Source organism: Sturnus vulgaris, chromosome 8, assembly GCF_052056855.1.
Source record: "Sturnus vulgaris isolate bStuVul1 chromosome 8, bStuVul1.hap1, whole genome shotgun sequence".
Classification (NCBI taxonomy): Eukaryota; Metazoa; Chordata; class Aves; order Passeriformes; family Sturnidae; genus Sturnus; species Sturnus vulgaris.
Genome location: NC_142250.1, coordinates 31888168 through 31906542, shown reverse-complemented (window position 1 = coordinate 31906542; position 18375 = coordinate 31888168). Strand labels below are relative to the sequence as shown.

Below are 18375 nucleotides of genomic sequence, written 5' to 3'. Positions count from 1 at the left end.
TTGTAGCTGTTCTGCCATTGAATGGGAATTGCTATCTTGTGTAGTACAATTTGAGTAAATTCCTGGATGTAAGGCTGCTGGTAAAATCCAGTGAATGTAGGGTGGAGTTTGTTGGGTTTTTTCCATGATTGATAAAGGATTTATGCAATTCAATTGGTAATAACAGTAGTTAAAGTTTTGTAGTTAATATTAAGGTATTTCTTGCTTTATAATAGAAATGCAAATAGCTTTTCTGCAAACATTTTACTATGTCAGAGCAGTGCCTTGTTCAGATGTGGGGAAGATCTAATATAACCTTGTTTTCATGTAGGTTTCTTTTAATAGACCAGGGCAGTGAACACTGTAAGCACAAAGTGCAGTTTATCCTGTCTTGTGACCTGAGTCCTGCCTTTGGTTTTTCATTTTATACACTCAAACAGTTCTTTAATGCTATAGACACTGTTCATGTTGGTTTAAACTTTATCATCTCCTTTTAATAGTGGCTATAAAGTGGTTAACACAAAGCTGCAGTTCCTTGCATTGTCATAGCATGTATAGGATTTGGAGGCACAGAGTAAAGACTATTTCAGGTGTCTGTCTCCTTGCTTGTTGCAGTAGTCGTGGGTTCATCTGTGTTAGTTCTCTAATGAGCTTTACCTTGCTCATTAACTTTTCATTAAGTTGCTTGTGGTGACAGCCTTGCTGCTAAACCTCATCTCAGGTTTATCAGTACACTGATTATGCTGTGTCCAGCCTGTTCCTAGTAGCTGGGTGTATTTTTGCTCTTTTGTACAGCTCCTGATCTTGCATTTTGATTTTGGAGAGGTGTTTGGGTTTTGGGTCCCTTCTAGGCAATAAAAATACACTTTGCCATAATGAAGATACAGAGCTTGTTGTGTGTATGTAAAGTCCTTTTTCTGCCAAAATTTAACTTCTTGGTGTTTCTTAAGCAATGATGTAAAAAATCCTGACAGCTGCCTTTTTTTTTATTTTCTCTTTAATAAAATATCTCACACGTTCTTCCCTTCAGATTCTAAGCAGACCAGGTGTTGCCTAGGCAGTGGGTCAGTTCTGTATATTTTAGGATCACTTTGTTTCTTAGTTTGTTGCATTAAAAAACACAGATATTTTGTATTGATACTCACCTGCTTTGAGAAACACTGTTGTATTTTAATGCATGCTGCCACAAAGGGGAATAACTCTCTTGTCTTTATAAGTATTCTCACAAAGCATTGCTTCTACCATTCCTGTACTGAGTGTTTAGATGACCTCATGTGGCTGCTTCCAACATGAATTATCCTTAGAACTGATCATTTGCAATATATTTAGTCATGTTAAATAGTTTTATTCTTTACTTGGAAGCTGGGACTGTATTGAATTTCTCTGGGAAGAACAATTAGACAAGCCTATTTTTATTTACCATAATAGAATGCAATTTGAGAGTTACATAGTAGTTTCCTATTTTTGGGAAAACTTAAGCCTAGAAGTTACGTAAATAGCTATTGATTTGAAATGTGTTTTACAATAGAAATTACTTCATAATGAGGAAATGGAGGTATTGGAAAAACTATAAGTTTTTCAAATGTGTGTATTATTCATATGATGAGGCAGGAGTACCAGAAATAATCAGATCTTGGGACTGTGATCATGTCTTTGCTTCAGAGCCCTTTCTCTGTAGCTGCTGCAAAGGGACGGTTTTTCTTTTTGAGTGGATTTCTACTGCAGTTGATATGAATCTCTCACTAGTTAAATCTGTAAGACACTCCTGTTTGACGTTTTCATTCCTACTGCTGCTGAAAGGAAAGAAGGGTGACTCGTTTGTTGGTTCTATTTATTGGATTTTTTAACATGATGCCTATTTTAGGTATAAAAATCATCTGTTGTACAAAAGCATTAAAAAAGCCTCCACGATCAGAGTCCTTTTCTGCTCTACAAAATTTGATGGCAAAGCAGCACTGTGATTTTCAGACTGTGCCAGAGATACTGCCCTGAAGGATGCCAGCACAGACTACTCTGCTAATGGCAAAGTGGTAATAATTTCATTTAGTGCATCTGTCTGTAGTCAGCAGTTTCTTCAGATTGTATGAAATTACATGCTACAATGTCTGTATGTAAATCTTATGTAGCTAGAAAGTTCAAATCCATTGGTTCTAAGTGTTTTGAAACATTTTTAAGTCATCTTCCTCAGCTCCAGCACTTCATGAGTTTTCACACGGGAAAGATGGAATCCTGAAAGAATGCCAATTTGAAACTTGTTCATAGTAAAGTCAGATTTAATGAGTGGCCAGCTACATACCAGACATTTCCCAATATACAGGTGGCATTGTTTTCAGCTTAAGGCTGAGTTTTTTTCTGTGCTTAGTCAACAACTCTTACATTTTCTGTTCTTACCTATAAGGGTGAGGAACTGACACATCACTGACCTGAGATGGATTAGTGAAAATATTGGGAGACCAGAGGTATGGGACAAAGAGAAAATCTCAGTTGGAGGGAGAGATGGATGAAAATACAGGATAAAGTAATACGTTTTGGTGATTAGTATCTGCCTTTGCTGCAGATAGAAATCCAACAGGCATAATTGGTCTGACATGAAAATAGGGCCTCTTGCAACAGTCTATAAAACACTGTACAATAATAATGTAAAGAAAATTACCTCATTTAATTCCTTGCTGGTTTGTATTAGAAGTTACTTGATCTTAGTCCTGCAATGAACTTTCATGTGGATAGTGAATAAAGACACTGAAAAATCTGCTATGATTTATTTAGTACTTGATGGTGTTTTGCATGCACCAGCACTGAGACCACACTTCTGTTCTTCTGGACTCTGATCTTGAACTGATCATGCTGCTCAGTGAACACAAATATGGATCTTTTTATTCAATTGTCCTAATTTGTGTTGCTTTCAATGCATTTAAATAAAATATGAAATAAGCAGTAGTAGTTTTTATTTCTTTAAAGGTAACTTATTTCAAAGTATAGCTCATATAGGAGTTAATCACTTTACTGAACTGTAGGCACCTAAGAAGTGTCTGGATTTGGTTCTGAGCCTGTCTGCTGGAGCAGGGAGGTGTGTTCAGGCTCTGGAATTGGGCCATTCTGAACACCTTCTACAGGCTGTATTATGATTTTTGCACTCTGTGCATAGATAATGATTAATGTTCCCCACTTGTCACATGAACACTGGACTTTCCTGTTAAGTTGTGTAGTTCTTGGTAGCTCATTGGATGTAAAAATGTAGGAGTCTTTTTTGTCAAACCTATTTATGTATATTAAATGCATAAACCAGTTAATCTTTTATTGCAAAATGACACTTGATCAGCAAGCTCTTAAAGCAGCCTGGGTAAGGACAGTAGGTTTTAGTGGCGCAGAGCAGTGCAGTGCTGGGCAAGCTCAGCCTCAAGCTGCTGGATTCACCATTGAATCCTTTCATGTTCTGGCTTTCTGTGGGAAACTGCTTGTTCTGCATTCCTGCAGAGATGGCCTAAAGTCACCCAATATGCTCCTGTGTTTTACAGTTCATGCTCACACTTGTTTGATTTAAAACTGTTTCAACATTTGAGTAGTCTTGATATTATTTCTTTTTGAGAGTGTAGTAAAAGACTTTAACATTTCTTCTAGGATTAATAAGCTTTATTTTATATAGAGAAAAAATAGAAAAATTAGCAACCCACATAGGTAGGTTACATTAATAGATAATTTGTGTCACTCCAGTCTGTTAAAATCCCTGAGTTCTGGAACTACAAAAAACTTTGCGTGATTGTCTCAAATCATCCTTTCATCCAGAAAGAAGCAATGATCCAATGTGATGATGAGGAGTCCCACACCTGCCCAAACCCATTTGGGTTCATCTGCTTCCCTAAGCACCCTTCCTTCTGGTAGAACTCCTACCCTTGTGGAGCCCTGCCTGAGTTATTAAGTCCTCTCAGGACTGTTTGCTGTAGAACCCAGCTGGAGGCTGGCAGTGTTCTAGACCTGGCCGTAGCCAAACCCAGTTCTGCAAACTGCCAGAAGATGCTGGGCATAGCAGAGAATAAAAGAAAGAGAGGGAAAACCTTAAATTTTGTGAGGTAAAAAAAACCCACAGATACTGTATTCAACCCCGAGTTGGGCTCTGGAGAGCTGCTTGCTTTGGTATTTTTTTTCCCCCTACTAGCTGCTCTAATTAATTTTAGCCTTAAAACTATTGGGTACAACTTTCCCTTCTTAACATCTTAATTCCTCTGTCCAGTGCTGCTGGAGTTCAGCAGAATGGTCTGTGAGGAGCAGTGTCCCCAGCCCTCTCACTAAAGCTGTTTCATGAGGAATTCTATTACAGCAATGCAGCTCACACATTTTTGAAGAGTTACCAGATGTCATAAAGCTTTGTCTGAAATAGAGTGTATTACAGTGATCAGCTGATGATAGTTAATCAGACTATTACACACATTCAAAGACAGTAATTAATTGCCAGATATGACTAGCATAAAATTAAATTAGGATAATCATTTGGGAATTAATTTTTTGGCAGTTTTTTGTTGCTCTGGCTGGAAAATTTACAGGGACACTTTGAGATGTAAATTCAAAGATATTATTTCTTACTTTCTTTTAAAAATTACCTGATGGTATCTAATGGAAATCATAACACTTATATACTTTGTTGCTGACTTTCCTAACTGAGACCTAATGATAAGCAGAATATTTTCCTGCATCAGTGTTAATGGCAACATTGCTATGAAAAATGCTCACTCAGAAGGAAATATGTACAAATACTGAAATTTACTTTTGTAATAGCATTAACTACAAGATTATGGGATGTTTGCCAGTGAAATGAAGATAGTAATACTGGTAGTAACTACTACCACATATATAAAATACTTGAAATTATGCTTAAACCTGTGAACAATATCCTGTCACATGGGTTATATGTAGTATCTTAAAGGAAACCCATTGAGTAATAAAAATTAAAATGGACTTTTTCATGAATGTCATTTACGTATTAAATGGTTTAAACCATTATTAAACTATTTTTGTTGTTTGCCCGAGCTCAAATAGGAAGAGTAGGAATGGAAGGTCCCAGTCTTGTGGTGCCATGGCACTGAGTTTCTTGTGATGTTTGGATCACCTCTGGTTGATCTGGCTTGGTGAATAGTTCCCAAGTAATTAACCAAGGGAAATGATTCCAAAAGCTTCAACAGTTGTGTGGGTTTTGTTGGTTTGTTTTTTTTTTTAAGAATAACTGCATACTTGCTAGCAAAACTTGATGCAATACGTTAGAAGAAACTAAACAAGCCTAATGTTTCCAAGCAAAGAGCCCAGTGAATTACAAAGGGAGGTGGGGTGGGAACAGCATTGTTAGGCAGTGGTATTGTTCTAAAACAATACTACAAAAAACTCAGATGGTTTTTTCTTTTTGTCTGTTCTTCTGAATGAAGGACAAATTAGAGAAAGTAACATTCAAATTCATAATTTGAGCAGCTGCTTCTATCAAATGTAATTACAAGTCCTCTGTGTACCTTGCCATGAGCGAATCCTTCCTGTTAATTGACCTCACAAACCCTTCCTGTGTTTGATTGTCAACACTGGTGCCACAGGTCACGTCCAGACTGAGCTTCTGTGTTACTTGATCCTGTTTACATTGTGGGTCTATTAATAAAATGCTGTGCCTTGCCTGTGGTGTCATCTTTGCTTGGGGTGCAGCTGGCAAGTACAGGGCCATGGTGTGTCCCTGGGTCCGTTTGTGCCTTCCCCACCACTGCAGTCCTGAGATCTCTGCAAACCAGGCCCATAATGACAGCTTCAGGGTGAGCTGTCACTCATTTCAGCTTTGAAAATGCTACTACCAAGCCTGAGCTCCCAGGCTGTGAATTGGAACATCTTCTATAGTCAGAAGTGACAGGATACATGTAGATTGATGAGAAGCTTCTGCAGTTTGAGCATTTTTAAAAGTAACTGGAGGGGTGAAGATCAACCTTGGGAAGCTCTCTTGCCTAGAATTCACAACAGATAGAAATATTTTTTCACTTTTGGTTTACAGCTGTCAGAGAGTGCTTTCAGCAGTGAGACAATTGTTTTCTGGCTAAGCAGCCTAAGAGATGGCACTTTTTTCACAGGGGCATAGGCTAGGATTTAGAGCAGAGGATTAAAACTCTTCAGCTCAACAACAGAGTTGTGTTCAGAGCTTAGACTTCTCATAGAACATAATCATCTTTTTGCTCTAACCAGGGTTGCAGACAGGTGATGTTTGTACACTCAGGAATTCCTTATCAGAGAACATTCTGCTGAAGGGAGCAAAAGCTAATGTTTACCTACCATCAGTCACCGAGACCAATCTCTAACCCAGCTGGCTGATGGTAGAGTTTTGGGGTGGTGTGAGTTTTATTTGCTTTCTTGTGTGTGTGCTTTTTATTTTTTGTTATTTGTTTTTTTTCCTGCTGGTGTTTTCCTTGAACACCTAGAAGCTGGTTGCTGAACCACACCTACTTCTCTTTGAGCTCTAAGTGAACATAAGCACATTCTATATTTTCTGTCCCATTTGGAGCAAAGCTGCAACAATTCATACAGGGAAATTTTGTCTTTATCCTGTCTGAATTACAGCAGGATTTTCATCCTTTAATTTGAATCAAAAGAACCTGAAAACCCAGGGATCAAACAGACATTGAATTATCAAAGCTGTTTTGGTATTTTGGGAATTTAGAATTTGGGAGGCTAGTGTTCCTGAAATGCAGAAAAGTATGGTCAAGTTGATCTGGTTTGTGCTGATAAGAAAGTAGTTTTGGTAAGATTCTTTACCCATGGCTATTCCAATATAGGCAGTAAAACCATATCCTTAAGACTGTCCATGTCCCATTTGCAATTTCTGTCATATAAGCAGGAAACAATCTATAATCTTTTTTGAAGAGGCTATTAGACTGTTTGCATTTATCCTTTTATTTGTTCTTTTGGGAGTTGAGAACAAATTGAAGTTTGAGAAGTGTCTTGTCTCAAGTATATGATTCAAGATATATGTCAGAATTACTGAGAAGAAAGACGACTATTCTAAGAATCTGTAAATGTGTGAAACTTTTCTGAAGAAAAAAAAACCAGTGAAATCCTTGCCTTTTTTTTTTTTTTTTTGAGGTCTTGGTTTAAAAAAAAAAGGACTGTTCATATATTGAGACCTTGCGTGTATGAGCCTCCTACATGTGTGTGGCAGAATATCCTGTAAGACAGTGGGTGGATTACTAGAACTGATTTGCAGTTTACCAAAAAACTTCCTAGAAAATAAACACTATCTTATTGCAATGTTTTTTCATGCTGCTTGTAAGTCAGATTTTCATGGCTATGAGTAAAGCTGAAATTAAGTCTTACTCATTATAGAAATCTCCTGTAATTTGAATTCTTGAAGTCCCCTGAGTGTGAATACTGATACAGTTCAGCAGCATTATTCCTTGAGAAATTAGTGGAAGCTGGAGAATTGCTTTTGTAAAATCTCTAACAAAATCTATAGAGAAACAAGCACCACTACCTTTTTTGGTTCAAAATAAGGATAAACTTCATTTTTAGATCTTCAGTGTGAAGAAATATAACCTGTTTACATTATAGTACCTGACAAGTGTAAATGTTAGCTGATAAGCACTTTTAAAATCTTATTAAGCTGATCATGTCTTTTTATAATATTTTGTAATATTTTAGAATTTTTGTAGAAGTAAAACTTCATCTTGAATTACATGCAGTGTATCTCAATCACTCTTTAAATTTTACACACAAATGCCTGATGTGTTTCTGTGACTCGGGTGAAAAGCACAATCTAAAAATGGCTCAATTCTGACGTGTAGTTAAAGAAACGTTTTGATTAATTCCCAAACTGAAAATGCATCCAGCGGTTATTCTCTCAACAGTGTTTTAGATACTAGAATCTTCACATACAGTAGCCCTTGCAGAACTGAAATCTACTAAACACAATCTCTCTTTAGATTGTGATAGAATTTTGCTTAAAATTCTGGATGAAAATTAAGACTCACAATGTATTCAAAGTAGTTTTATGCTGAAGATGCTTGCACTTTTGGTTGATTGATTCTTCTGAGGTTTAAAATGTTTTGGTTTTTATTAAAATTCAAATGTTTGGTTAAGGTAGCTTAAAAGTACCCAAAACTGAAAACATTTAATCTTTACATCAATAGAGTAGTGCTAATATTCATATCATACAAGTGTTTAATGTGGTCTTAAACTGATATTCAGTAATTTTAAACACTGTTTTAGACACCAAACTTCCTTTATAAAATCAGAGAATAACTTAAAACTTTTCCTATAGCTTATTCTAGAAAAATGTTCTCACTTCTCAGGAAAAGCTCTATAAAATCCCATTTCCTCCTGCATTCAGAAACGAAACTAAGACTTTCTGCTTCTTCAGGTAGGAGATAGAATACTGAGAGCTTTTGAATTTTGTTCCTGTCTCTGTTTAGCTCTGAAAAATTTATTGTTGCGTTTTTTACTGTGATTCTGGATATTCTTAACTGATGCAATGAGCAGACACTGAAACATATGGTTATCCTACCAGATAAATCAATATTTTTTTTTTAGTTCTCAATATTTTTCCTCATGCAACTAAAAATATTGTTAAGTAGTACTTGAGGGGAGCAGTTAATTTGGGGATTAGGTTAATTAAACTAAGGTATAAAAGACTTCTGTCCTCTTTTCTGTTACAAGTTGGCTAAAGTACCACAAAACAATCATCACAGAACAGTAAATTTAAATTAAACTGAATATAGGTCAGACATCTTTAAAATTAAATCACCAAATCCAGACTTTCTCCAAGTAGATGAGTTCTGCCTCCCAGAACTGGCAACTGAGAGAATTCTCCCCATTCAGGGGCTGCAAGCACTCAAAATGAAGGGAGTAAGTTTGATGTGCTTGGGGTTTTTCTGGACTTGGAGGGAGGTGGTGTTGAGAGGGAATGAGCCACTGGAGTGACTCTGAAGTCTGGCATGAATGGAGTGTAGAAATCCTTCACATCAGGGACACTCTGCCATCAGTGGCTGGAAACATTTTTGCTATGCTTTGTGTGTGGAACAGCTTAGTACTGTGCTATTTTAGTGTCTACCTTTAATCCTAGATATTAATTCATTAACTTTATCTTAGTTAATTTCAGTAAAATCATCTAATTTCTCATGTGAAGGAGGAATTTTTGTATCTTGCAATATGTGTTAGAAACACTCACTATGCTACGGCTTCTTTTAAATATTGTTTCTGTAGGTTTTTTTTTTTTCTTTTCATTTGTTAAAATGTCACATGAAATTTGATTGATGGATATTCATATTAATGCTAGGTTTTAGCTAGCATTTTCTTAATAGTGTGCTTCCTGAATTTCAGACATTTGGACAAATGAGAGGAGTTTGTGAAGGGACTCTGGTAATTTAAAAACAAGTTGAAAAGACACTACAAGCACTTCATATAAGGCACTTTTAAAGATTTTCTGCAGAGAGAGCATCCATTGCTGGCCTGCTGCAGTCCTGCCAAACAGAAGGAGAGGGATGATGGCTCTGTAAGAACGGGTGCCCTGCTTTTAAAGGATGGGGACAAAGATGGGAGAGCCTGTGATGCCTGACCCTGTTGGGAGCATGGATTTCCTGTGTGTGGTTTTACAAGACAAGGAATGGTCCCACCAGTTACCAGCAGTCCCCATCTGGGTCTGTATTAGTTCACCAACTCCCAGTAGGAAAGTATTTCCAAATAAATAGTGTTGTCTTGCACTTAAATATTCTGACAGCAGTCCAGTTCTCTAGTATGTAATTGAAATCTACAGGAAATAGTAATTTGTCCAATGTGTAATTTTGGAAATGCACAAACTCTGTAAATTAAATAGATAAGTGCTATGATATAGGTTTGGAGGGCTTCAGAGCAGTACTGAAATATTAAAAATGCATTTAATGTGGGATATTCAGCTCTTTATACATTGCTAGTGCCAATTGAAATAGGCGACGTGTTCCTTTTTTTTGCTGATGATTTTGCAAATTAGTTGTGGTGGTAAGAATGTGAGCATAAGTGCTTGATGTAAATTGAATGTGATGTTGAGACTGCATTTTAGTCCCATATGTGTAGAAGATTTAAGTAGTGCTGCACAAAGTCCCCCATACACTGCTAAGTGTTTTATATATAATTGTATATAAATGTGTTGGTATTTTAGAATCAATTCCTCCTTAATTCATTGTTGTATAAATTATTTTTAAAAGATTTTGAAAATAGAACTCAAAATTACAGTAGACATTGTCTTAATCTAGCATGGAAAATGCTTTTTTCTAGGAATTGTTTCATTATTCTGTGCTGCAGCAACGGCTTGCAGTGTGTATTATACTAACTCTTTGTTCTAAAGTCACTTGAAGATGATGTTTTTGCTTTGAATGTGTAGATGGATATGTCTGCATCCTTACTGGAATATTTCAGTCTGTTATTTTGCTTTTCTGGTTTATTCTTCTTTTAGCATTTAAAATAGCTTTGTCCAAGTTTGTATTCTTGTAAATGGCCTGCAGGATATGTGCATCCATAAGCAAAATGCCAACACTTTTAAGCAGAAGAATTTGCAGAAACTGGGAGGGCTAATGTTAAACTACTGAATCCTGTTCCTTTGACTTTTTTCCCTGCCAAAAATCTTGTTTCAGTAAGTCACTGAAGCTCAGAATGGTTGTTGTTAGTTTGCTCCCATGGAAAACTGTCTTTATAATAGGTTTGGGAGAAGGCATATTGGCTGGTACTAATTGAAAAGTAGTTTATTAGTGCTTAAAAATCCTCAAACCTACAAGTACCTATTCACTCAAAACTTGGCATTATTTCCCTTGTGCTTGCCTAACTCTTCCTTTTCTGCTAGCAAATTCTGAGCTAAGTCTGTATTTTGAGGGGGCAAAATCGTTCCTAACAGGAACGTGAGTGGATCTGAGTGGGGAGATGACCAGGCCCTGAAGTGATACAAAGTTTTGTAGAATCAAAACAATGGGGTCATCTTGGCGGTTTTATACCCTACCCTTGTGATGCTTGCTATTACTTTAGTAATTCAAGATCTATAAAGGAAAATTATGGGTAAAATACTAGATCAGTCAGTACTTGAACAAGGCATATTTTGAATTGTTTGTGGTATACTCATAAACCTAAACTGTAGCCAGAGTGATTTAATAGCCTCATATTTTTCATGCACAAGACTTAAAAAAAAAGGTATTTAAAACTGAATATTTTTATGTGACCTATTTCAAAATGGTTTTCTTCATGAAGGAGTTAATGAGGGAGAAACTTGGAACCAAATTAAAGTTAGAAGTTGAATTGGATTTCAGGAAAATAGCTGGAGTGTTGAGTTGTGTTTATTCACAAAGAGAACAAAAGAAATGTCTTTCTCATGGCTCTGTATGAGGCTGTTGCTCGTACAGAACCAAAGTGTCTTGAATCAGAGCATGGAGCTCCCTCCCAAAGTGTGTGCTGACAGTTAAAGGATGCTTAATTATTTATTTGAGTTTCTGAAACTCTTCAGTTCAGCTCCATGTGACTGTTTCCTGAACATATTGTGATCTCTGAATGTGACAAGCAGATGCCTCTGATGGTTGAGCAAACTGTACTTATGAAAGACTTCTTTCTCCTGAAATGGCAGAGACATCCTGCAGGCTGTGCTGCTCCTCTCCTGCTACTTCTAAGTCTCCACTCAAATAATTGCTGGGAGGCTGCATCAGTGACAGAGGATAGAAACCAAAGCACGAGGCAGTGCTAGGAAATGAGAGCAATAAATAAAGACAGAAAGGAGGAATACCCTGTAAGAGGTTTTTTTGGTTTTTTTTCCCAAAAACTTTATTTCAGATGCTGTGATACGTGTGTTCTTTGTGCAGGGTTGTGGCCCTGGCTGGTGGGATTGCCTGTGTGTGTCAGCCATGTGATGGGGCTGCAGCTGTGCAGCCTCTCCCCCTCCTCCCCTCTCAGATCCGGGCTGTGTCCGACACCAGAGCACTATCACTTAAAAACCGGATTGGTATTTATAACTCAGCATTTTCTAATCAAAGAGAGAGAATTATGTGGTGAGATAGTCGGTGTTTTACACGCATTATCTTGAACATGAACTGCTTTTCCTGTGAATCACATGCTGCAGTGAGGGAAATAAAGCTCAAGGGCAAATGTTTAGAATACCTCTCTCTTTATTCAAGAAGAGCAACTTAAAGTTTTTTACAAAGTGAGAGAAGAATCAATCCGTGTAACTAAAGTGAACTGTTCATTAGAGTGCACCAAGAGTACTGTCATAAAAAGTTTAAGCTCTAGGGTCATAGCATGTTTTCATCTTTCTATGATGTGATGTTTATACAGATAAAGACCTGGTAAGATATTTACTGCAATAGGAGTCTTGTGTTAAATCATGTTTGCAATCATAAAAATACTGTGTTATTTTTACCAGCTTCCCATTTCCTAAAAATTATCTGTGTTAGTAAATGTAACTAAATCTATTCCTGTGAAGTAATTTTTGTTTGTATTGTCCAGTCTGCTGCATTCAAAAAGTTTTAGTAGCTCCTACTCATTCCTTTTGACCAATGAATACATAGGAATGGCAGTATTTATCTTTTTAAAGAATGTTAAAGATTCATTATCTTCCTGTTAACTTTTTTATATTTTTGTGTGCTCATGTTGAGTAATTTGAATTAAGAGAAGTTTCTTATCTATTTTTCAGGTTCAAGCCATTTTTTCCATTTCAAGTATTGCCATCTGATGAATATGAAGATCGAGACCTCTGTATACAGGATTTTCTATTGACAGAAGGTCGACTGAAGGTCACATTAATTGAATGTACAAGGTATATTTTTGTGCACTTTTGCTCATTCTTGACTAGTCAAGCACCCATGGTTCCTCAGTTTGTAGTAATTATAGTTGTAGGCCAGTTCTGATTCACAAAGTGGCAGCTTTGGTGTTAAGATTGCACTCTAACCAAGAAATGTACTTTTCTTGAAGTAAAAATGAACAAATGAATGTTGCAGTTACTTTCTCAGGCACTTCCGGTTTGTGTGGGGGCAAGCCTTTGCCTTTCTGAATTTTGCCTGGTTACAAGTTAATCTGTGCCTCCTCTAATTTGCTTGGTTTGCTTTTCTGCCACACCAAATTATGAGTGTCTTTCCAGGACAATATAAGTGTTGTAATTATATTGCTGTATTATGTAAGCAAAGGGAAATAATGGTTTCACTCAGTCTTACTTACATAAATCCAAATCACTTTTATAAGGCATTATTTATTGTCTTGGTCTTGAATAAAATAACAGAAAGAAATAAAATCTATTTCCTTCATTCATTGAAGAGAATATTATTCTCTTCAAAGCTGGAGAAAAGGTGTGTGGGCTCTTGGTTTGTTGGGAGGTTTTTGTCAGGCCTCTTGGATTATGTTAGATCTTATCCAAGTAGTGCTGAGGCTTTGATCTAGTCATGTGCAGTTCTAGTCTTTCTGAACTAAACTGCTTTGCAAAAATACTCTTCTTTTAACCTGTTCTTTTCATTGCTTGTATTCCCATATCAGCTCCTCTTTGCACTTTCTTGCTGTAGCACTGTACAAGCATGTGAGCTGTATTTGCTGTACTAATGTGGTTTATCAGTGGTGAGGATTTCCTGAAGGTATTCTTCTGCTTCTAAGGCATCTGTGGTGGCTGCAGAGGTTATATTTTTGTGGTAAAATTCCTGCTTACCTGTCTCCCTATCTTTGTAGTGTTTTCTGTGGATGATTCAAGGATATTGAATAACTGTCTGCATTCCTTGGCCACCAGAAACATTTCCCCTTTGACTGTACTGAGTAAGGGAACTCTGATCTCTCTTCATAGCAATTTTTCAATTTCAGCCCAGGGATGCATTTGTTTTTATTATGAGGGCCAAAACGACCACCTAGCACTCTGTGCAGTCGTTCTTGGTTTGGAAAGTAATCTTTTAAATGTTGTTTTTCCTGAGTCTGAAACATTGTGCAGCATCAACTCTTGAGTTTCTTTGCACTGAGAACTCATATTGCTCAGTGTGACATCATCATCGGACCTCTCAGTATTTTCAGCTGTCACAGATGTTTATCAGATGGCTGGGAGAGGATGCAGTTGCTGATTTGTCAGGTGTGACATAATCTAAGTGTTTTATGCAGCTTGGGATTTTTCAACACACACTTAAAAATTGTCTCAACAGACACTTCTCAGCCAAGATATCTGACTGTTGGACCCACAGTAATTCCTCAGATCTTCCAGTTGTCCCATTCTTTTCTTGAACTAAACAGCTACAACTGCTGTCCATAAAGTCCCTCAGTGAGTAAATATTCTTGTTTAATTGGCATCCAAAGATCTTGATGAGGTAGAAATATTTTGGTAGTGAAAGAAGAAACATAAACTATATACACAAAAGTATCAGTGATCAAATTTCTCTTTTTCCCCAGCCCTCTGTGAGTGGTGTGAAGGTTGGCTGTGTGCTGACATCCAGGGCTTTTGCACTTATATCAACCAGAGGGACCTGAACATTTTTTCATTCTCTCGTTCTCATTCCAGAATGAGAGATCACTTTAATTTCTGTGTAGTTTTCAGTTTTGCTCATTGCCCCAGAAGGTTTTATATTTTCTCAGTACAGTAGATGATCTTTGACTTAGAGAATTTGGAAGTAGAATTTTTCCATCTAGTAAGGTAATAGAGTTCTGCTGCTTCTCCCATTTAAGTCTGGACATTAGTGGTGAAACTATCGTGGTAAAATGTTTAGCAAACTTTTTCTATGTTAAAAATGGCTTGTTTAATTAAATTATTCTCTTCACATGACCAAATACTTGCACTTTTTGCACTTCTTTTCTAATTGCAGACTTAACCATAGCAATTTTCTGCTGTCATGCTGTTGAAAGAAAAATGAAATTTGCTCATAAATTAATGAAAGAATGGGAACTTTGGTGTAAAGAAATAATATGGAATATATCTTGCAAATCTTTATCTAACCTGTACAAAAAACTCAAGTTTTCAAAAAGTGTGATGCCGTCAAATAAGTTAATTGTTGCAAAAATGCTGTTCTCTGTCATTATCTTAAAACTTCTAAGGAAAAGGGAAAAACAAAGCCACATTCTGTTAAATTTTGGTTTTGTTGCTTTTTTTTTAAAATAAACACTATGAAGAAAGTAACAAAGCTCATAAATTCTGATTTTATTAGGCAAGAATACACTTCTAAAACTGTGCTATAAAGTGGGTACTTTCAATCTGTAGGATGTAGATATATCTTTAATATATAGTCATATATAATAATGTCAGTCTCTATGTGCAGCTGTCTTACAGGGTACAGCACCTTTGTTTACATATTAATGGAGATACTGTTCAAACAAAAGTTTTCTTAGTGTAGCAGAAATTAAAATTTCCACCTTTGTCTGTCTGAAATTGGAAATTGAGCTACAAATTCCATCGTGAAGAGCTCTTTAAAACTGAAATGTGTAGTTTGACTGTTTTGTGATGTGTTTGTTCACCTCACACCACGTTAGCAGGTGCTGTTAACCTGCTGGAAGGTGAAATCTCAATATGGCTCTTTGTTTTCTTGTGACTTATGTTGTTCTGGCTAAAAATTGTTCTATTCCTGTTTTGAGCTATCTCGTGCTTGTTTCTCTATCTATTACAGCAAAATAGATCCTGTTCTGATATTTTAGAGGGCCATGAAGTACCCCTGAAAAATTCCCTAAGAGTGTGTCTAAGTGAGCAGAAGCAAGCTTGAGAGCTGTCACAGTCAGAGAGGTGTTGACCCTTGGATTGTCTTAATTTTACCAGTTCTAATTATTGGTGAAAATTGTCTTCAATAGCTTTACTTAATTTTCAAAGTATGTTTACTACAAATCTCCACATCTGAAAGATGAGGCACTTTTTGATTATAATTATTTAACCTAGAAACATCATTTAACCATGTCAAGATAAACAGAGAAAATTGACATGTTTTTCTGACAGCTTTTGTCTGTATCATCTAAAGAGCTGTATAACACATCACAATCACAAATAAGATACTTGGGATTAAAACTTGGAAACTGTTCTTGTCTGATGTATATAGAAAGGTTAGGGGGAAATTAAAATCTAACAGCTCTTTTGAATGAGTAAGGTTTGTTTGAAGTTTTTATTCCAAAATATTTATCTGCTTCCAGCTACTGTGAGATAAGCTGTGAACAACTTGATTGCTTGAAGTTTATAATCTGAAGGTTTTTTCTTTTCTAGTACTAATATCTGAAAAGCTTTGTAGCCTTCTGGAATAGGGTATAATGCATGAATCGTCGTGACTCTTTGTTATAAATGTTACAAAAATCATGGACAAGAGGATCCCAGTTTAGTAAAATACAAATATAAGCAGTAGTAAGCTGACTTCAATCTGCAGTAGCACCCTGTTAAACCAACAAGAGCTTCACATTGTGATGTTTAGGACTAAAGTGGAAGGCTCTGGTGCCTATTCTTTCTCTTCTTAAAATAAAAAAAAAACCAACCTTTTATGGAAGAGTGCCGGTTGAGCACTTCATTAAAAAAAAAAAACAACAACTAACCAAAAGAAAAAAAAAAAAAAGGGAAAACGCTGTAGGGAAAAAAGTCAACTCAAGAAACCCTTTAGCTAAACATTCTGTTGTATTTTATATTTTTGGAGTTCTTCCACTAGAGGGTGGCAGTGTCTTTCCTTTGGTGTAAGGCTATGCCCGTACAATCTGTTCTCTCTGGACTTCCACCTATGTACATTGGTAATAATAGTGTATAGATGAAAATTAGGGAATTTAATGTGATATCTGGGATATGTGAAATGGTATTACAGTTTTTACCTTTCTATTTCAGGTTACTGATGTTTGGATCCTATGAAAGAGAAGCAAATGTTCATTGCACAATGGAGCTGAGCAGTAATGTTTGGGAAGAAAAATCAAGAAGTTCTATTAAAACGGTAAAAAGAACAAAAGGGTGTCATTTTTGCATATTGCAGTTTGTCTAATGCTCGTGATACATTATCTAGAAGGTGTCTTTGGGCAATCAAATGGGTGATATTACAGAAAAAAACAAACCCAAAACATAACAGACCAGTTATTTACTTTTTAGTCCACTGTCAAATTGTCATGGATGGATATTACCATGTTCAGTTCTCACAACTGTGCTTGAAACTGTATCTGGTTTGAATATACTGTCAGCTGTCCAGCTGCATTAAAACAAATAGTGGAAATATGCATTTTATAGTCCTGTTATATTTGGGTGGGGCAGTGTTTAGAGAGCAGTGAGTAAGATTCACCTGTCTTTGCCTGTAAGTATTGTAAGGTAGTGTTTTACTAATTATTGCACTTGGTAACAGGAGTTTAGCAGCCTGCAGATTGCCTGCCTTTTTTTTGTGTGAGGGTGAGAATGATCTTTTTCTATTTCTTCAAAGAAAAAGTGTGATGTATGAAAGAGCCTTTCAGTTTTACATTAGAAGGATATTGTGTTAGTAATCAAATTGAATTTGGCTTGTGCTGAGCAATAAGTAGTGTGCTTATTGAAGAAAACCCCCCAAAGCTTTAAAGAGACTTCATGTTAACAGTTGGTTTCATGTAAAGAAATCAGTGGAACAAAAATCCCTGTCCTACATTTTACCCTCTGCTGAGTGCCACTAACTTAAGCCTTTGTTACATCTGACTGGAGCTGTGTTTAGAGACCAGCATCAAGCACTGGAGCTGGAAGAATCCAGAATTTCAACATCTCATTCAGTTTTCCACCATTAAATTCCACTTTGCATTGTGTCTAAAATCCTTGTAACAAATGCTGTTTTCAGCTTACTGTACATAATGTTTTGCCAAAAAGGGTGTATGGCTGAGCAACAGCTGTGTATGAAAACATGCCTGGATCTGCAGGGTTGATGCTCTGGCAGTGAAGGTGGCAATGCATTGATTTACCAGTACACTCCTAAACAAATTAGCATGTGATTATTTTTAGAGGTTGAGTAGCAATGTTAGAACACATTCTTTTACGCTCTAACTGCAGACACTGTGACACTGATGTGTTTGTGACAGCAGATGGCAGTAGGAGTAAACGAGTGAGGGTGGAATGGCTTCTATGAAAACCAAGGAAAAGTACTCAGAGAGAGATTCTCAACAATTCATCTTCTGTGTCAGTACCTAAAGTGAAATGGAAGGTTTTTAAATGAAATGACAGTTTTTGAAAATATCCCAAGTTTTTGGAAGTCTGGCCTGTGATGAGCAGAGGGTTTTCTGTGCATCTGAACTCCTTCATTAAGTGTGTTCAGACACAGCCAGAGAGCAGAGACTCCGTAGGTTGGGTTGCTGCATCTCGAGCTCAGCTGGCACTGGGGAATTCACTGTGCTCAACAGCCTTGAACTTGAGGCCCATGGAATGGTGGCCTGGTTTAAAGATCTTGCTTTGGAAAGTCTCAATATGGGACAATATGGAAACTGAAAATTAGCAATTTGCAGAACTGCTTTTTGGTTCTCAATTTATAT

At 36.6% G+C, this 18375-nt stretch overlaps 1 protein-coding gene across 1 annotated transcript in view; it reads left to right on the top strand.

The window, feature by feature from the left end:
• Window positions 1-18375, top strand: part of PDZD8 (PDZ domain containing 8) — a 52287-nt gene that overhangs the window by 4192 nt on the left and 29720 nt on the right. The window contains exons 2-3 of the mRNA XM_014872555.2: window positions 12626-12748; window positions 16733-16835. Of these exons, the coding sequence (XP_014728041.2) occupies window positions 12626-12748; window positions 16733-16835 (226 nt within the window). The remainder of the gene's footprint in view (window positions 1-12625; window positions 12749-16732; window positions 16836-18375) is intronic.